The sequence below is a fragment of the Solea solea genome, chromosome 7 (assembly GCF_958295425.1).
Source record: "Solea solea chromosome 7, fSolSol10.1, whole genome shotgun sequence".
Classification (NCBI taxonomy): Eukaryota; Metazoa; Chordata; class Actinopteri; order Pleuronectiformes; family Soleidae; genus Solea; species Solea solea.
Genome location: NC_081140.1, coordinates 25,104,861 through 25,122,161, shown reverse-complemented (window position 1 = coordinate 25,122,161; position 17,301 = coordinate 25,104,861). Strand labels below are relative to the sequence as shown.

General features: G+C 42.2%; 1 protein-coding gene across 1 annotated transcript in view; it reads right to left on the bottom strand.

The window, feature by feature from the left end:
* Positions 1 to 672: 672 nt before the first annotated feature.
* Positions 673 to 17,301, bottom strand: part of nectin3a (nectin cell adhesion molecule 3a) — a 42,481-nt gene continuing 25,852 nt past the window's right edge. The window contains exons 3-6 of the mRNA XM_058634270.1: positions 15,480 to 15,779; positions 13,355 to 13,472; positions 9,638 to 9,789; positions 673 to 5,653 (exon numbers count right to left, since the gene is read on the bottom strand). Of these exons, the coding sequence (XP_058490253.1) occupies positions 5,001 to 5,653; positions 9,638 to 9,789; positions 13,355 to 13,472; positions 15,480 to 15,779 (1,223 nt within the window). The 3' untranslated portion in view covers positions 673 to 5,000. The remainder of the gene's footprint in view (positions 5,654 to 9,637; positions 9,790 to 13,354; positions 13,473 to 15,479; positions 15,780 to 17,301) is intronic.

Here is a 17,301-nt window from a genome sequence, read left to right as displayed (position 1 = left end):
TTTTAACACGAGTAACATGTGGCACATTCAATTTAGTTTTCTTTTATTTTTCTTTAAACCAACAATACACAAGATTGAGTAGTTCAGATTAGAAGATGTGATGTTTTGGTCGAAGACTAAATTGCTCTTTAGTCCCACCCCCTGGTCTACTAAATTATATATATACATATATTTTTTTTTTTTAAAGATATCAAGTATTTCAGATTCGGATCAACACCTACTTCTGACGTCTTATAATGGATTCAAAGTGAATCTAAGGCCTAGCTGCGCCCTCTGCTGGACCACATGGTAATGACTTCAGATGATATCATGAGCTTCTAGGCTGTAGAGTTTTTACGGTTCGGGTTTGATATTTTGCCCTCAAGTCGGAACATGTATCTTCATTTTTAATAGAACGTTAAAGTGCTTGGTATAAGCACTTTAGTAAAAAAAAGTTGTTAATTAGTTTAAGTTGAGATATTAGATCTAGATCCTGCGGCTCTGGGGTCACGTCACACCTGCAGAATGAGGACAAAAAGAGAGGAAAAGCAGAAACTACGAGAGAGACGAGAGAGAAGAATGTTAATACAGTAATGTGATATGAAGAGAGGAGGAGAGGGAACGCTGAGACAGACAGACAGAGATGCTCAAACACCCTCGTCTCTGAAAGCACAATCCCAGGACACACTTGAGTGCAATAATGATGCTCTTTTTATTGCAAACAAAGGAACAAAAATACAAGCTTCTGCACCGTCATCTCCGATTCCTGTGAGACATCAATCATTCAATGGAGAACAAAACCAAAACACAATCGGTCAGAAACTCTTCAGAACAAAACAGAAAACTGCAGAGAAAACAGCGTCGCTGCTCAAACTAATACTCTGTGAAAATGACAGACCTCATACAAAAAAATAATTATTCTCAACAATAATAATAATTATAATAACAATAAAAAAACAAAAAACAGCCAGCTTATTTACAGGACAATAATATTTTCTTTGAATCTGGCTTTCCTCAAATCCCAGTGAAACTATACTTTTGTTTTTCCTTTTTCTCGGTAACTAACTCGTGTTACACTCGTGTCCGTTCAAAGTGTTTAAGGCGCGACAATCAACCTCTTGTCTACTGCGACGACTCGTAAAATCCGGCAGTGGAAGACAATGTAATGATATTAAATTATGTGGAAACCTTTCAGTAATTTTTTTTTTTGGTTTTTTTTTTAAAGTTTCTGTGCATTGCTCAGCCATTTCTAAGGCACCGACGCTTCAGTAGGGGAGACCAGAAAAACAAAACTGTACATGAACATAACATAAACTAAACCATGAGAGAAACAGCTAATCCTTAACTATCAGCATTATGTACATGTATACAAACGTTAGCGATGGGAAATTATGAGCGCGGTTGCAGCGAAATAACTTACATGCAAACCAAGACAAAAAGTAACAGATCCAAAAAAAAGGCAAACATTCATCGCTTCAGTTCATTTTTAGGGCTGTAATGATTTTTACAGAAGTTTTCTGATTTTTCAGCTTCTTAAATGTGAGTATTTTCTGGTTTCTTCGCTCCAGATCACAAAGAAATCATTAAAACTGAATCATTTCCAGGTTTGGGAAACATTTTCTGACATTTTTCGAGAAAACTATCGATGGATTCATCGATTATGAAAGTAACACGACTCGTTTTTCAATCAAACGCTGTTTAGAGACTCGTGCAAAATGTGCGATTTCACTGAATCGACAGAATTTCGCCGTCGCCAAAAGCGTTGAGAAACAAGAGTTAATTAAAAAGCTGAGAGGGTTTGAGGTGAGGCCCGCTCTTCTTTGAGTGTGGGCAGCAGCGGCAGATGTGCAGCGGCCGCGTGTGTGTGTGTGTGTGTGTGTGTGTGCGATGATGGGAGTGAGAGCGAGCTGAAAAACATTAAAGCAGTTTATTCTCAGACATCTGAACCTTCAACCAAAGCCCTGACATGAAAAAACAAGGGTGGAGAAGGGATAAAAAAAGAGAAAGTGTGCACCCACACTATATAAAACCCCAATAAGTCAGAAAAAAAAGGGAGACCTCAAAATATACCAATCCCCCCCAGTTTTGATCTCACTCTGACACTCAAATATAGCTCCTCCTTCGAGAAACAAACACTCTGATTGATTAAACTGGGAAGTTTCCTAAAAAAAGACAAGGCTTTCGCTTTCATGTGAGGATTTAGAGCGGTCGCTTTGATCCTGAAACAGGGAAAAAAAGAAGCACTAAGTGGAAAAGTGCGAGGTTCAAATCAAACGGTGAGAGATGAGATCAGTGATGAGGTCTTTTGTTTCGACTAAACGTCGCCGGGTTTGTTGTTTGTAGGAAAAAGAAAATAATATACACTGTATTTGTATAAATCCCTGGAGGGAGCCGTTACAGAGACAGCTCTAAACTGGATGGTTCTGCAACAAATTTCTTCTCTTTTTTTTTTTCTTCTCTCCACTGGTGGATTAAGTTTCTAGTTTCCATGAACAGCGCTGCGTCTGCTCAAAGCCAAACCTCAACATTTGAGCCACTTGTGTGATCACTAATGATGTCAGACCCTCACAGTGTTTCCAAGGTATTTGAATAAAACTTCAAACACAAACAAAGTAAAGAAAAAAATCGTATTTTTATATATATTTATATATAAAATAAGATTCAGTTTTTGCTAAGTTGCCATCATGAATCACGGCGGCTGTGGCGGCGGCGGCGGCTGCTGCGTCGAGCAGAGAAACTGTTGGCGGTTTACGGAGCCCCATGATGTCGGATGATGACAGCTGTTGTAGTCACATCTGGTAGTTATAACACGCCGCTTTGATCCTGCGCTTAAATAAAAAACTGTAACGACCAATTGGTGTTAGCTCTGCAGACAGAAAGTGGAGGACGAGAGGGAGGGAGGGAGGACGGAGGAGAAGATGGCCGGTTGTCATGGACGCTGACACACAAACACAGTCGGAGTCGTGCGTCTTCACGGCCAGAGCTGCATTTAATACTGATATTTGTGTTCTAATCTATACGATTTTCATGCTGCAGCCCGACGTGTTTACATTTAGTGATTACGGGTCTTTGTGGTGACGGCAGGACGCCAATCCTGCACCGGATTCATCTGGACTACGCAAGAAACAGGGATTCACAGAAAACTGAACTCCTGAAATCCATGAAATCTGAAGCAAATTCATCAGCTCCATCAGGCTGAAGTTACTGATCCCACTGCTGCTGCTGCTGCTGCTGCTGCTGCTTCACAGTAAAGTGAATATGTGTCAGTTTAAGGCCGTTCACATGCAGCTTCTAACAAAGAAAAACCCTTGAAATACAAGGTTAACAAACAAGTTAAACCAACTTGAACCACAGCACCTGTGAGGCTGCGCTTCTGTTTTGTTGATCGGAAACTAATTTCATAATCAATTAAATGTCGTGTTGGAGGGTTTTTAGATTTTTCAGCGTGATTTTAAAATGTGAATATTTTCTGGTAGAAACTGAATCATTCTGGTTTGTGGACAAAACCGAGACATTTCAAGACATCCCGACGAAAATAATAACTTTTTTGTGAATAACTGTGTGGATAAAACATCATGATGCATCATGATTTTGAGGTTTGGGTAACGTTGATCAACATTTTCTGAAATCAAGAGAGAAAAAAACAAGAAATGTTAATTCTTGAAGGAAATGCTTCCAGAGCTTCATCTGGATGATGGAGGTTTCTGAGCTTATTTTGGAGTTGACAAAGACCAGTTTGACCTTTGACATCTTTGGTCAAAGTATCAAAACACACACTCTTGAAAAATAATGTATTTGTGCCTAAAAGACACTGCGTGTGAACGGCCTGACGCGGGAGGCCACATGTCGCGTCCGTCAGAGCGGACTTTGTTGTGATGTCGATCACATTATGACCAAACAGAAAAAAAACCCCACAACATTTGAGCTTCGACACATAAATATGATCTGACTGCCTGGTGCTCACGCTGCTGCTCGGACAGAAACATTTAAACATTAAACATTTCTCAGCGACAGACCCACAGTGCAAAGTTCCGGCAAGACTTAATGCGGCTCCATTTAAAGTGAATGAGAAGTGTTTCAGTTTGATGCCTCCACCTGTGCTGAGGCTCTTATTTTGAAACAGCCATAGGAAACAATTGATTTAACTTTAACTACAGTACGACTGACTGCTTGAGCTCAGAAAAGAGGACCTACAAAATGATTCTTAACATTTTTTCTTTTCATAACCACATAGTGTTTGATTTTTGTAAAAGGGAAACGGAGCAACAACAATTAATTATTCGACTAAACTTTTCTGTCCTGACTTTGTGTAACGAAATGCTCCCATGGTTTTGTTTTCAGAGTTCATCAAAGCAAAACCACATGATGACTTTGTTTGGTAAAGGCGAACTGAAGATTCATGAATAATTAACACAAGATACTTTTTCTCACAACCTCACAAACGTCCTTCTTTCCCCTCAGTGAAATGCCTTTCTACGTCTCCCTTTTAGTCATGTGACTTTCCCTTTACCTCGATGATATTTTCTTTTGCCGTGTAAAAAGAAAACCATGCAGTATAATTTGCTGTAAGTGTAACTGGTTTGCAGCCATGATAAAGGTATCACCTGTAAGAAAAAGCTGTCAGCACTCAGTGGAGCAACTGTGAAAAATTCCACAGCAGGTTTTTATGGGAGTGGAGCTCAGTCAGACGTGGATATAAATACTTCAGCAACGAGGGCCTGAACACCTGACCAGTGGCCTGTTAAAGACAGGTGCAAATGCAAAACTCATTCACGTCACTTGAGACTTCTCTTTAAGCCACGGCCTCGAGGCCGACACCGGCGCATCTGTGACTCGTCGAAAAAGCTACGCGACTGAAGTACAATCCAGAAAACGTGTCCTTAAGGTTAAGTGGTTACAATCAAGGTGGAGCAGTACTGTTCAAAGAGCTCACTGCGAAATGACACAACCGATAACGATATTTATATCTGCCACTCGTTAAATTATTCTCAGTCTTTTGTCCGTTTGATTTTCTCTTCCTCTCAAACATACCACTCTCTGCGCGAGATCACGGATCCGTCCATGTGCGAGACATAGTCGCTGTCCGTACCATTGTCATAGCAGTCCTCCGGTAGGTAGGGGGAGCCGTTGTTCCCTATGGGGCTGTGCACGGGAGGCCCACATGGATGCATATTTTGGGTGTAGTGATCGGGGTAGTAGTTTCCCTCCTTGAGACTCCTGTGGATGTCGCCCTTGTCGGCCCAGTCGTCTCTGTCCTTGCGTTCGGGGGTGTAGTCGGGGTAAATTATGTCTCCGCCCAGTTTTGGTTTCAGCTCCTGGCTGCCTTTGCTCGTCTTGTCGCCGTAGACCTCCTGCAGCTCGTGCGGCTGCAGCACGTCCAGCTGGGACTCCTTCTGCATGTCGGAGGGTCCCAGGTACTGTTTGGTGTAGTAGTCACCCCTGAAGGTTCTGCGCTGACGCATGAAACAAACCCCGCCCAGGATGAGCAGCAGGATCAGGAACAGAACTCCACCCACGGCCCCGCCGATGATGGTGCCCAGGCTGCTGTCGTTTAAAGAGGCCAGGGTCGGGGACGTGAACAGGGCTCTCTGCTGGTCCACGGCAGTGCCAGTTCTAGAAGTGTCGTGACGGAGGGGTGCAGTGGTGCTGGGGCCTGCAGTGGTGGGGGGAGGATCTACAGGGTGAACATGTGAAAAAGAGATTAAAACCAAAGAAGAAGGAAGGATGGAGTACAAATTAAAGGGCTGTGGAGGAGAGAGACTGCACTTAATGCTCTGTAACAACCGACGAGGCAGGTACGAGTGTTTTTTAGATTAATTTAACCACACTGAGCCGTGTCGGAGTAGAGAGTGAGACATTGTCCTCCTGAGACCAAGGAATCTGTTGAAAGCTGTGCCGTAGAGCAAAAAAAGGGGGGAAATAAAGGGGAGCAGAAAGAGGCTAAAGTGCTAAATGTCACTGCATGCGAGAATGAGAGAGACAGAGAGCGATATGAGGACAGAGGACATGCACTCATGAGCATTTGAGTGAAAGCAATTAGCCTCCCCTCCACCCTTGCTCTCTGTCTAAACCCTGCAATGGGGAAGTCATGTGAGAAGATCAAACACTGTGATCGATGTGAAGTTCCTGCATCTGATTTGTCCTCCTGTGACCTGCGTTTGTGACAGCAGCCAGAGCCAGAGACAGAGGAGCTGTGAGGAGCTCAAGGTCAGGATAATAGTCTCCATTCTGCCCTCCAGCCTCTGAGGCTAAGAGCAGCCTGATACCAGTTGATCTCTACACTGGAACATCAAAAGCAAAACAAAGCTAACAGAGGTCTGCTTCTGCAGGAGGTCCAGACGTTAGCTTTCAAAACCAGAACCTCTGTAGAGCAAAAACGTTTGTCCTTTATAACGCTTTTCCATTATACAGCACTATCTAGCACTACTAGGCTCGGGTCTACTTGTTTTTTGTTTGTTTTTTTTTTGCTTTTCCATCAGTGATAGTACCTGGTGCTTTTTTTTAGTACCTGCTCTGGTGAGGTTCCAAGTGAGCTGAGCTGATACTGAAATGTGTCTTAAATCGCAATATTTAACAGAGTAGTCTGGTGTATTTAGCGACAGAATCACAACCCCTGCCGCCTATTTTGGTCAGTTGGAGGCTGTGCTCCGGTCATACAGGAAGTACTGAACGATTCGGTGAACAAATCTGATTCTAATGATTCAATACACTGAAAACAACTGCTTTGCCCGTCACTAGTTTGTGTCTCATAAAAAAATGACGTCGCGGCAGTTTCGCGCAGCCGTGGTACGACGACCGCGCCCACGTTGAGGAGGTACTATGAATTACGAGTTGAGTCGATTAAAGCTCAGACTGTTTAATGGAAACTGTTCGTCTTTGGTCAGTGCCGAAGTATCAATACGTGTCTAGAAAAAATTTGCCGCTTTCATTATGTACGTTACATTTATTCAGACTTAGCTTTCAGATGCTTGGGAAGCTGAAAATGCTAGCAAACTGTGCTAACATTTTTTCCAGATATCATGGTTGACAATAGTTTGAACTCACTTTGCAAAATTGTATCATAAGTAGAAAAGTAATTGGGAGTAAAAAAAAGGGGGGGGGGGGGTGACCACTAACAAATACAACAGTGTATCAATGTGCTTTCGCAAAGCTAACAATTCTGCTGATGCTAACAGAACTGCAGCCTTCCAGCTCTGACACAGATAGAAACACGACTGAAGCTAACACAACACTTATGGTGAAATGTGTAGCTACTTACTCAAGACTCTGTTGGCATCACTTTTAAGAACTTGTAATTTATGCGCTAAATAATCCCAGAGATGTGAGTCAAACAGCAGCCACAGAAGTCAGTCCAAACGGGGGAACATGACTCGAGGGGGGGGAGAAAAACGGCTGATGTCACATGGCTCTCGCTCAGTTTATTGTGAAAGACTTAGAACTCTTTTCTACACTGAAGTCCATTAATTTAAACCTGAAGGGCCTGGTCTCTAATGGTGATGTGAGAAGTACTCCCTCAGCATTAAATTACAGAGTAGTATTTAGGAGTATTGATAACCAGTATCGGTATCGGATAAAATCCAAACAATTCTTATCCCTAACTGCGTGTGAGCTTGCAGGGTCAGGGCCTGAGAGCGAGGATGACAAAAAACAGATAAAGGTCAGTGAAGTGATGCACTGGCAATCATCTGCTTTTGTCAGTCACTATCACTCTTTTCACTGCAGCAGGACATTTTAAACTTTATGAGCATCTGCAACCATGTAGCTGATCATCTGAGAGAAACGCAGCCAAAAACCACAAGACTGCAGAGACAACTGGGAATGTGAAACAGCTACACTACACCAGGCAGCCATGGAGGGGGGCAGGGAGGGAGGGAGGGAATAAAACTGAGCTCAACCTGGCTATCTCCACAGGGGGAGAGAGGCGGGCCGCATGGCCAAGTCTTAATATTTGACAAGAGAAGCAAGATAATTGCTCAGTGCAAGTCCGTCCTGGACAGGATGTCAGCTGTGCTTTCGTTTGGAGCAGGACTCCAAACCAGGCCTGAGCACAGATGGAGCCTGACAGTGTTTTTTTTGCTGGGGCTTTTCCAGCTCTTTCCTTCTTGACAGTGAGAAAGTAAAAAGGACCTCAAGTGTTAGCGGAGTACATGTCTCCAAAAGCAGCAGCTGCTTTGTTTGGAATAGGGTTAAAGAAAAAAAAACAGTAGAGGAGAAGTGAAAATATAAAGTAAAGAAGAGAGATGCAGGGTTCTCAGCATCCACACCCCAACTTTATAACAATGAACTCAAGTAGCAAACTATGACCAGACAGAGGAAGCACTTTTAAGAGTCTCCTGACGATGATTTATGTCAACACAAATCCCAGCTGCTCACATCGTGATGCAGGGAAAGCCCTTTTGATGTTTTACAATTTCCCCCCGTGTTACTATTTGTTTAGTGCAATTGTCAAAGTTAAATTATAGTGAACTGAAAATAAACTTTTCAGGAGTAAAATGTATGGTCAAATGACATATTTTAAAAGCCCAGTGTGTAAAATTAAGATGAATTTACTTGAATTTTTATAACATACATTATACATACTATTTAATATCTGTACAATCACGTCATTGTATGAAATGATCCCAGAATGAGTCATTTATATTTATATCAGGAGCCTGGTCAGACCACCATGTTTTTACAGTGGCCCACAAAGGACAAACTAAACACCTACCACCTGTCGAGTCTCTGTCCTGAATGTTTCCATCTGGAAAGAGACTCTAGGTTTTGATGCTAGCTGATCAAAAAGTGTGTTCTCCAACAGGGGGTGAAAATCACAGGTTACCTCACGATACGATACGCGATACATGGTCCACGATACTAATAATTTCACGATACAACGAATCAATATATCACAAGACAATCACATAGCGATACATCACAATATCTGTCTAACCGTCTACTTAAGTTCCCCTCATCCATTTGAGCAGTGCTACAGCGAGTGGATATGAAGTAGCGACGCCCGGTGAGTTAAACTGGCACTACATTAGAGCTTAATTTGTTAATTAAAACATCAATATTTGTATCGATCACCATATTACACGCGGAAGGACGACAATATATCACCAAATCGATATTTTGACTCACACCTACTTGAAAGGTGAGGGTGAGGCGAGGGATATTCAGCTGCAACACGTATCTTAACCAATAAATGTTGCTAAGTTTTATACACTGTACCTTTAACGAGGTACAGAACCACACAGTATATCCGTGTATTACGAATCTGTGATCACACTCCAGCACCATTGCCCGCTGTGAAACCTGACCTTAAAACACAACAAAGCGCAAAGCTACATGGGCGCAAACTTTGCCAAAGCAGCGGGGGTAAACATCGTATCTTCAAAATCTAATGTTGTCAAAACCACAGCAAAACACGTTTGGAAGTGATACTCCTAATCTGCACTCTGTGCACTGCTGCTGCCAGGAATGTGTGAAAGTGGATCTGGGCACAGGCATCTATATGGACTGGCTTCGCTCTGCTTTAAGTGTTTAACTGAAGGCTGTTTGTACCGGGAGGGTAATCTTACATCAAACAGGGCAAGACGAGTGTCAAAAGACACACTTATCTTAATTATTAATGGCAGTTTATCAAGTGAATGGATGGATAGAGGTCAGGACTCACCGTGCACCCAGAGGTTAACATTCTGACTGCGGAGTCCGATGTCATTCATCACCTCACAGCGATAAACTCCGGAGTCATTCCGCTCCAGCGGGCGGGTGAAAGCAAAGGTGTTGTTTGAGACCTCGACACCTTCGGGCATTAATCCATCCAACCTGTGCAAAAGTGAAAACTTCATGAGTCAAGAGTCAAGTTTATTGCATCTATTAAAATGGAAATTGGAGGGGAGAAGATTTTTATTTGACTTAAGTTGGACTTGCAGCCAGCGAGAAAGCAATTACCAGGAAATGACTTCATGAAGACTCATCAAATAAAGATCAATGGCTTGATATTGTCAAGGAGATTTTTTTTTTTAAATCATGGAAAAGTTTACTAGTTAAAGCCAAGAACTGGGAAAAGTTGGATATTTCTATGGCACCAACGTAAATTCCTGATCACAATGTAATGGTAAGCTAAAATACTGCCAGACAACTGTTCATATGGTTTAGTTATTCCATTTGTTGCCGCTCCTTATTGTGACTTGTGTGGACATTTATATGCTGTATTTTTACATTTCTGTGGAAATTCATTTAAAGACGTGCAGTGCTAATTTCCTTCTAACTGTGCACTATATTACCATTTGAAAAATTGTCATAGCTGGGGCTGCAGCGATCAATTATTCTCTCGATTAATCAATTGATCAAAAACACAAAATGAGTGATTTCTTTGTTGAATGAAGAAAAGAAACTAGAAAATATTCACATTTAAGAGCAGAAAAATGTGAGAACTTGCTTTAATTTATAAATAAAAGGCATGCACGATATTATCAGCAGCTCAAGATCCCCTGATATGACTGAAACAGTAGGCTGAATAGGCTCCTCCCTCCCTGACGTCTATGCTTGTGCCCTAATCAACTGGTATTTTTTTGCACATAAAGAACATGTATATCTATATCTGCTGTGACATGAGCATGAAAAATATTATGTTCAATTCATTGTTAAGTGTATTGCACCAAACACCATATAAAATATTGGTAAAAAGTCCAATATCACACATTCCTTATTCAAAATAGTTAATTAATAATCAATGAATCATTGGAGCCGTAGTCATATCCATCAACATTTAAATATGTTGCAATAACTTGAGGAGTGTGACTGAATGTCCCACAGATCACTGCTGTGTTGGTTCAGTTTGGCCTGTTGCAACTATTATACGATCACGTGACCGCGGTAACATGAGCCGGGTGCTCTTCCATCAGTCGAGGGGAAGAGATTTCTACATGAACAGAAGGCCGAGAGAAAAGAAAAGAAAATAAAGAGCTTGGCTGTCTAGACTTCACTTGTACTGTCAGCCCAAATGAGACCCATGTTTCTTGTTTTCAAAGCAAGATGATGACAAAGAGCTGCCAATAGACCAGTGTTGCTGTGATGCATGAACTGTTTGGAATCTTTTATTTATAGCACGCAGTCTTCCCGATGGGTGCAGCAGTGCATCCGACAGCTCCAGTGTCCACGCTCCAAAGTTAAGCTGGAGGTAATTTACAGACTGGAGCGTCTTCACTGCCTGATATAGGGTTTATCTGAACGCAGTTTAAATCCATCTGTCGTTCTGACGGCTGCGACCAAAACGTTGCAGTGCACGTTGCAGCTTTTACTTGAACTTATTCATAGCTGTCGTCCTGACTGAGCCTTTCTCTCTTTCTCAGAGAGCTGCAGCCTATATGTGTGTGTGTGTGAGAGAAAAACACTAACAGCACAGTCAGAGCAGAAGCCTGATTTTCTAATTTCCCCCCGATTCACTGCTCCGCTTTATGCATTCAGCGAAGTCACAGTCTCAGTTACAAATGTCAAAACAACCAAGTTCAATGCTGCTTCTGTGTTTCTGTGAAGACACGAGGAGGACTTTTTTGTCGTGAGGCTGAGGGAAGATTGAGATGAGCGTGTCCTACAGCTCTCCGTGTGTCTATGGAGAGAAGAGAGGAGCAGCTGATCGCAACACATGCCGGCGATTTCCCACTTTTTGGGTTCCGAGCTGTGATTTTTGACGGCAAATGTGAAATGTGGCTGTCTGCTCACGTCTGCACCCTCATTAGCAGGAACAAGGAAGTCAGTTTAGTGTTGTCACCTCCATGTTTTAACATCAGGGAGCTGCTAATTTTGGTCAAACTTTGGGCAAAAAAAGATGGACTGGTTGATTTTGTCTTAATTGTTGGCGATTGCGACATCGCAAAATCCTGTAGGGATTGATCTGTGCAGTTTGTTGCAATTGTTGCCTTTTTGTTACCAAGAAAATGTGCACACAAGAAAATAAAAACTCATCCCTCTACTTTCTACTTGTGTAATCATGCGCTGTTGTGGCTACTAAGTGGTGAATACCTTCAGTAAATGATTACATTATTAAACACATGAGTCACTGAATGCTGCACAAGCAGAGGAGTCTGGCGTCCATTATTTACATTCTGTTCATATTATGTACAGCAGAAGACTGTAAACCCTGCAACTGGTAAACCCCCGTGTTTGTGGGACATAGATATGTTTCTGGCATATTTGCAATAAACAGTTTTGACATAATATATGACGGGTGCAGCTAAATTGTGCAACGAGCACATTTTGTCATGCACAATGCCGTTTTCTTTGCTTAATAAAAGCAAGGAAAAAGTCTCGAAAAAGGACTTGAGCTTGACAGCATCTTAAGTTTGTTTTCCAAGACAAATATCCCACAAGCCTTTCTACTGTATCTCAGAGTGAACTGCAGTTAGAGGTTTTCTGCTTCACTTCCACACAGTGACGTCTTTACTCAGGCAGCACTGAGCCACCATGAGAGACTGAATTCCCAGGAACCTCTGCATTAGTTTCAGAGTTACACTTGGTTCACTCTCATCACACTACAAACGAGTGTCTCTCTAAATTTGTGGTTTCGTAAAAAGCACGTGCGGCGGCGATATGAGAGATAACGGAACATTTATGAAGTAGGATAGTTCCTTTTTCAGCTAATTGGGCAGGGCAACAATACAGTAACAATACACACACATGCGCATCATAGGAGTTCTTCTAGAAAACAAAGAGTATGACGGCAACACTGATAGCGAGAGAGCAGAGCAACTAAGTGGGATGATGGGGAGCTTTTGAAACTTTAAGTTGAAAGGGGGCATTCTAAAGCTCCCTCAGGGAGACCGTTCGATCTCACTTTTGGAACAGATTTTCTCATCTTTAAGACAGTAAAAACTTTTTATCTCCTTCTACTCCAGGCTCTTCTTCAGTTTCTTCCGCTGTGTGCCGTGGGACTACATTTTAAATGCCTTAACCACTCCATAAACAAGCATCAAAGTGCACCAAAGCTGTGTAATGTTAAGTAGCATAATGAATAGCATCCAACCCTTAATTGTCCTTTTTGGTAAGAGGTTTTCATTTCATTGTGATAAATATCAATATTGACTGATTTTAGTCAATAACTCATATTGTCCAGCCCTAGAAATATTATAGCTGCGGAATGTTTTGCCTCAGATCTGTAAAAAGTGTTTGTTTTCTGTCCATAAAGAATTTAAGACCATACCTAACTGATTTAATTCAGGAGCATGATTCAATCTTCAATAATCTTACTTTTTATAGCAACATTTATCATTATTGACTGTTTTTCTTTAAATGATGACAATGTTTTTGACAATAAAACCCCAACCTGACTGCCACAACTATGATGGCCTTTAAACTGACAATCTGAAGAGGACATTGTGGAGATACTGACCTGATCCATGTGAAGTGTCGGGCCGGTGGGTTGGCTTTGGCTCCACAGGTGAACTTCACATTCTCCTGACCCACATACCAGTTTTTTTCCAGTCCAGTTATCGATACCATCGGTGCAACTGTGAGACAAAACAAGAAAAGTGTCATGACGTTAAAGAGTAACACAAGACACGATGAAGGATAAATTACCTATCATTAAGGCCGTGTTATATTTTAACAAACAACAGGCCGCTTAAAATAGTGAGAACCACGTAGACAGAAGTGCTTTTTATTTCAGTGTAATAATCAGTCACTGTGACAACGAGCTTTTAGCGAAAGGAACAAAGTGTGCATTCAAAGCACAGAAACCCAGCCATGACAGAAACAAAGGACTGTAGCAGCCATGATACGAGACCTGCTGCTGAACCTCAGCCAAGAAAACAAACAAATGGCCCCAGGTTGGTGGAAAGTTAGAAAATGACAGACTCACTCAGACAGTGAATCTACTGCACCTCATAATAAACTCTGCTGCCAACTACCGACTATGACACAGGGAAAAAAAACAACAAAGCAGGGCCTAAGTGAAGCCTCGCACGTGTCACTGTAATAAAACATGGCAAACATGGACTTAGATATCCAATTGTTCATTTTGATTTCCCTGGAGGACAAATGAGGAACTCATTACAGCACACAGGAAGATGTCTCGGCTCATTGTGTCCACTGACCCTTTTCATGCAGTTCAACATTAAAATTGTGCTTCTTTTGCACTTAAAATCCCTTGCCTCTGCATTTGACATGATTTATTGAGCTGGGAAGCCTCTTTCTTCCTGTATTAACCTCGGTTTTTCTGCGTCGCCATCCGCAGTCTCCTGCTACTTGTGTTCCTGCTGAGGTCTGATCAATATTTCATAAAATACCTTCATTAGACTGCACTCACACACACCAAACACAGTAACCCTTATTACTGCTTGCCAAGGAAGTATGCATCAATGATTATAACATTAAGATGACTCCTAAATGGCCTCTTTATGGGCAGAGAATAAAAGGTAGTAAGTAGAGTATTCATAAATCAAGCTATCGGCATTTGTTTATATCAATAAGATATACTGTTCCTTCAAAGGCCTCCACAATTAGAGCTATAGTTACAGTCATTATTTTGTTATATAAAGTGATCAGTATTATTAACTTATGTTATTTCAGGGAAAATTAACAGCAGCAAGTACTGTTTATGAAATGAATTTGTCACAGCTGACTGCATGGAATTTACCTCATATCATATCTACGTCCAATCTTTGGAGGTGAAAGTAAAACCAAAACGCTTTAATTTGTTGTTTTTACAGGTGCTGCTGCCATTTTCTGTCAAGAAAACTCCCTTTGTCTAATTCTCAGGACTTTCCAACTTCATGTACATTTTTGTGGCTGACCCGAGCCCCAGACCATAAAAAACAGCCCATCATGAATATACAGTCTACGATAAACTTTTTGATTGTGCATTAAATGTGATGGTGAATATTTACAGTAGCAGGATGTTGGATGTGAGACCGGCTCTAAATAAACTGCAAAATCCATTTTCATCACAGTGAAAGCATACTCTGTTTTTCCCAGAGCAACAATGTGGCTCATTTTTTCTTTTAATTGCTTTTAAAAACACCAGCTTTTCTTGTCCAGTGAGAAAAACAAACTCTAATTCCAAAGTTAAAGACGCAGTGTGTAACTTTAACACATTAATGAATGCCTGTAGCCTGGGTGAACCCACCTGCCAGTGCCAGTGATGCAGTGATATTTTCCGTCGCTCTACATACATCTTCTGGATCATTGTTCTGATTGATTGCTGGTCTATCCAATTGCATACAGAGGTATGTTCATCTACGGCCGTTGGTCACGCCTCTTGAAAGTGGGAGGTGACTACTACAAACTTTCCAGACTAGAACGTCTTTTACATTCAAGCCACTTCCAAATCAGTTCATACAATCTCAGTGAAGCCTATGAGCAGAGAAAGTGTGTAAAATCCACCTCTAAAGCCTGTGCAGCAGTCTGTTGGGATACAAGCTGATAGCATCTGGCTAGTGCACATATATGTATATGTCATGTTCTCATTTCAACTTCTTCACACCGGAATAAAGGATGTGTTTTAGTTTGACACTTACACTGAATGTTCAGCGTGTAGGGGATGCGGAAGTCTGTTTGCAAGGCCGGGTGGCGCACCACGCAGGTGAGCACCTTCCCCTGGGCGTAGCTCTGCGGCTTCCACAGGTACTGCACGTGAACAGTGGTGGTGCTGTTGGGCTCCTCCTGATTCTGCCTCTCGCTTCGCCCGTACAGCTCTGTCTCCCAGAAGACCTCGGCGGCGGGACGTCCGCGCTCGGCTATGCAGGTGGCCACCAGCGACTCGTTCGTGCCGTCCAGCAGAGCTGTGGGGCCGGCGGACACGTAGACCTTAGGCTCCACTGAGAAGGAGGAGAGGAAAAGGGGAAGGAGGAGATGACAGAACGGAGAAATTATCACAATATGAATGTGGATCATTTGTATGAATAAATCATGTACATCCCTTCATATATGAAAGTGGCCTTGGTATACTTAACTGCTAAAGAGCACAGATTGACTTCTTCCATTTCACATATGCATTAAAAATTGATGGACCATGCTATTCAATCATATGGAGGCACTTCAATGGAAACATAGTGTGGTTGTTTTTATTGCCGTCTGTCAAGCACATAATGTGTTTGAGAAAGGAAATAACACAGCTTTTAGCATCTGATAGGAAATTGTACAGTTCCGAAAAACACATCAGTGCTTGGTGTTTCCATTTGACTCTAAGGGAAAGAAAAACCCTAAATATTACACAATCTAGGGCTACTATGACTCAACACTGTAGTACAGGGATTCCCACACATGGGTCCCAAGAGATATTTGGGGGTCTCCAGACTAATTTGCAGAATTTTCCCCAACCTTAAGTTAAATTTGCTCTTCTCACGACTGATCACGACGGGTCATGATCTTTAAAAAAGTGGGTCCCGATAGTTTGGGAAACACTACTGTTGTGTTGTGTTTATATTTGACTCTGTTGTACTGGAAGATGAGGAGCAACAGTAATGCACACTTCTCAGTGCTTTTGAGCTGAGGTAACATAACACCGACTTCCTGAGAATGAATTAGATGCAACAAGGATTTTCTCAACAGCGAGTTAAATCTGATCCATTCAAGAGGGACGTGACCAGAATAACACAACCTTTTACCTGCTTTCCAAAGCCACACTGGCCGAGAATAAACACACATGTTTATTACTCACAAAGTGTCAGAAAATGACACTCAGGGAAAGTTCAGCAAGACAAAGGACAGACCAAATACTAAAGTGTGCTAAAGGAGGCAGGAGGACGAAACCGAGAGGTAGTGAAGTAGCCACACAGGTTAAACGAGGTTAAACATGTTCCTAGATCGATAAAGAACTTCCCTCTTAGGTTAATTTCTTCTTCTTTGTCTGGCTGTGCACGGCCTCATCCGTCTCTGTCCCTCTTAAGAGAGCAGTAACAGCTGTCCCACTAACTGCAATAGTGACAGTTTTAAAGGCGGCACGTGGGGGCACACAGCAGCCTAATCCACAAGACAAGGCCATAACCTTTATGACACCTGCCGCCTCCACCTCCACTCCTCTACCCGGGCCGGACGGAAAGTCCAACAACGAATTCAATAACGTCTGACACCCCCCTTTTTCCAAAAATAACCCAGCGTGTCCTCCTGTGTCCAAGAGCAGGGGTGGGGACGCTGCTCTCAGTTATCCACCTCACATTTCTTCCCTCGCTTCTCTCGGCCCCACCTCGCAGGCCTCAGACTATAAACAGTAGTTGTTCTATGTTAGGAGGTGAGCGGGAGCTGGCTCAAGCTTCAGAATAACTAAATCAGAGAGACGTGTTAATATGGAGTGGCTGTCAGGAAGGGAGGGGACGCCGCAGTGGAGTGCAATGGCTTTAG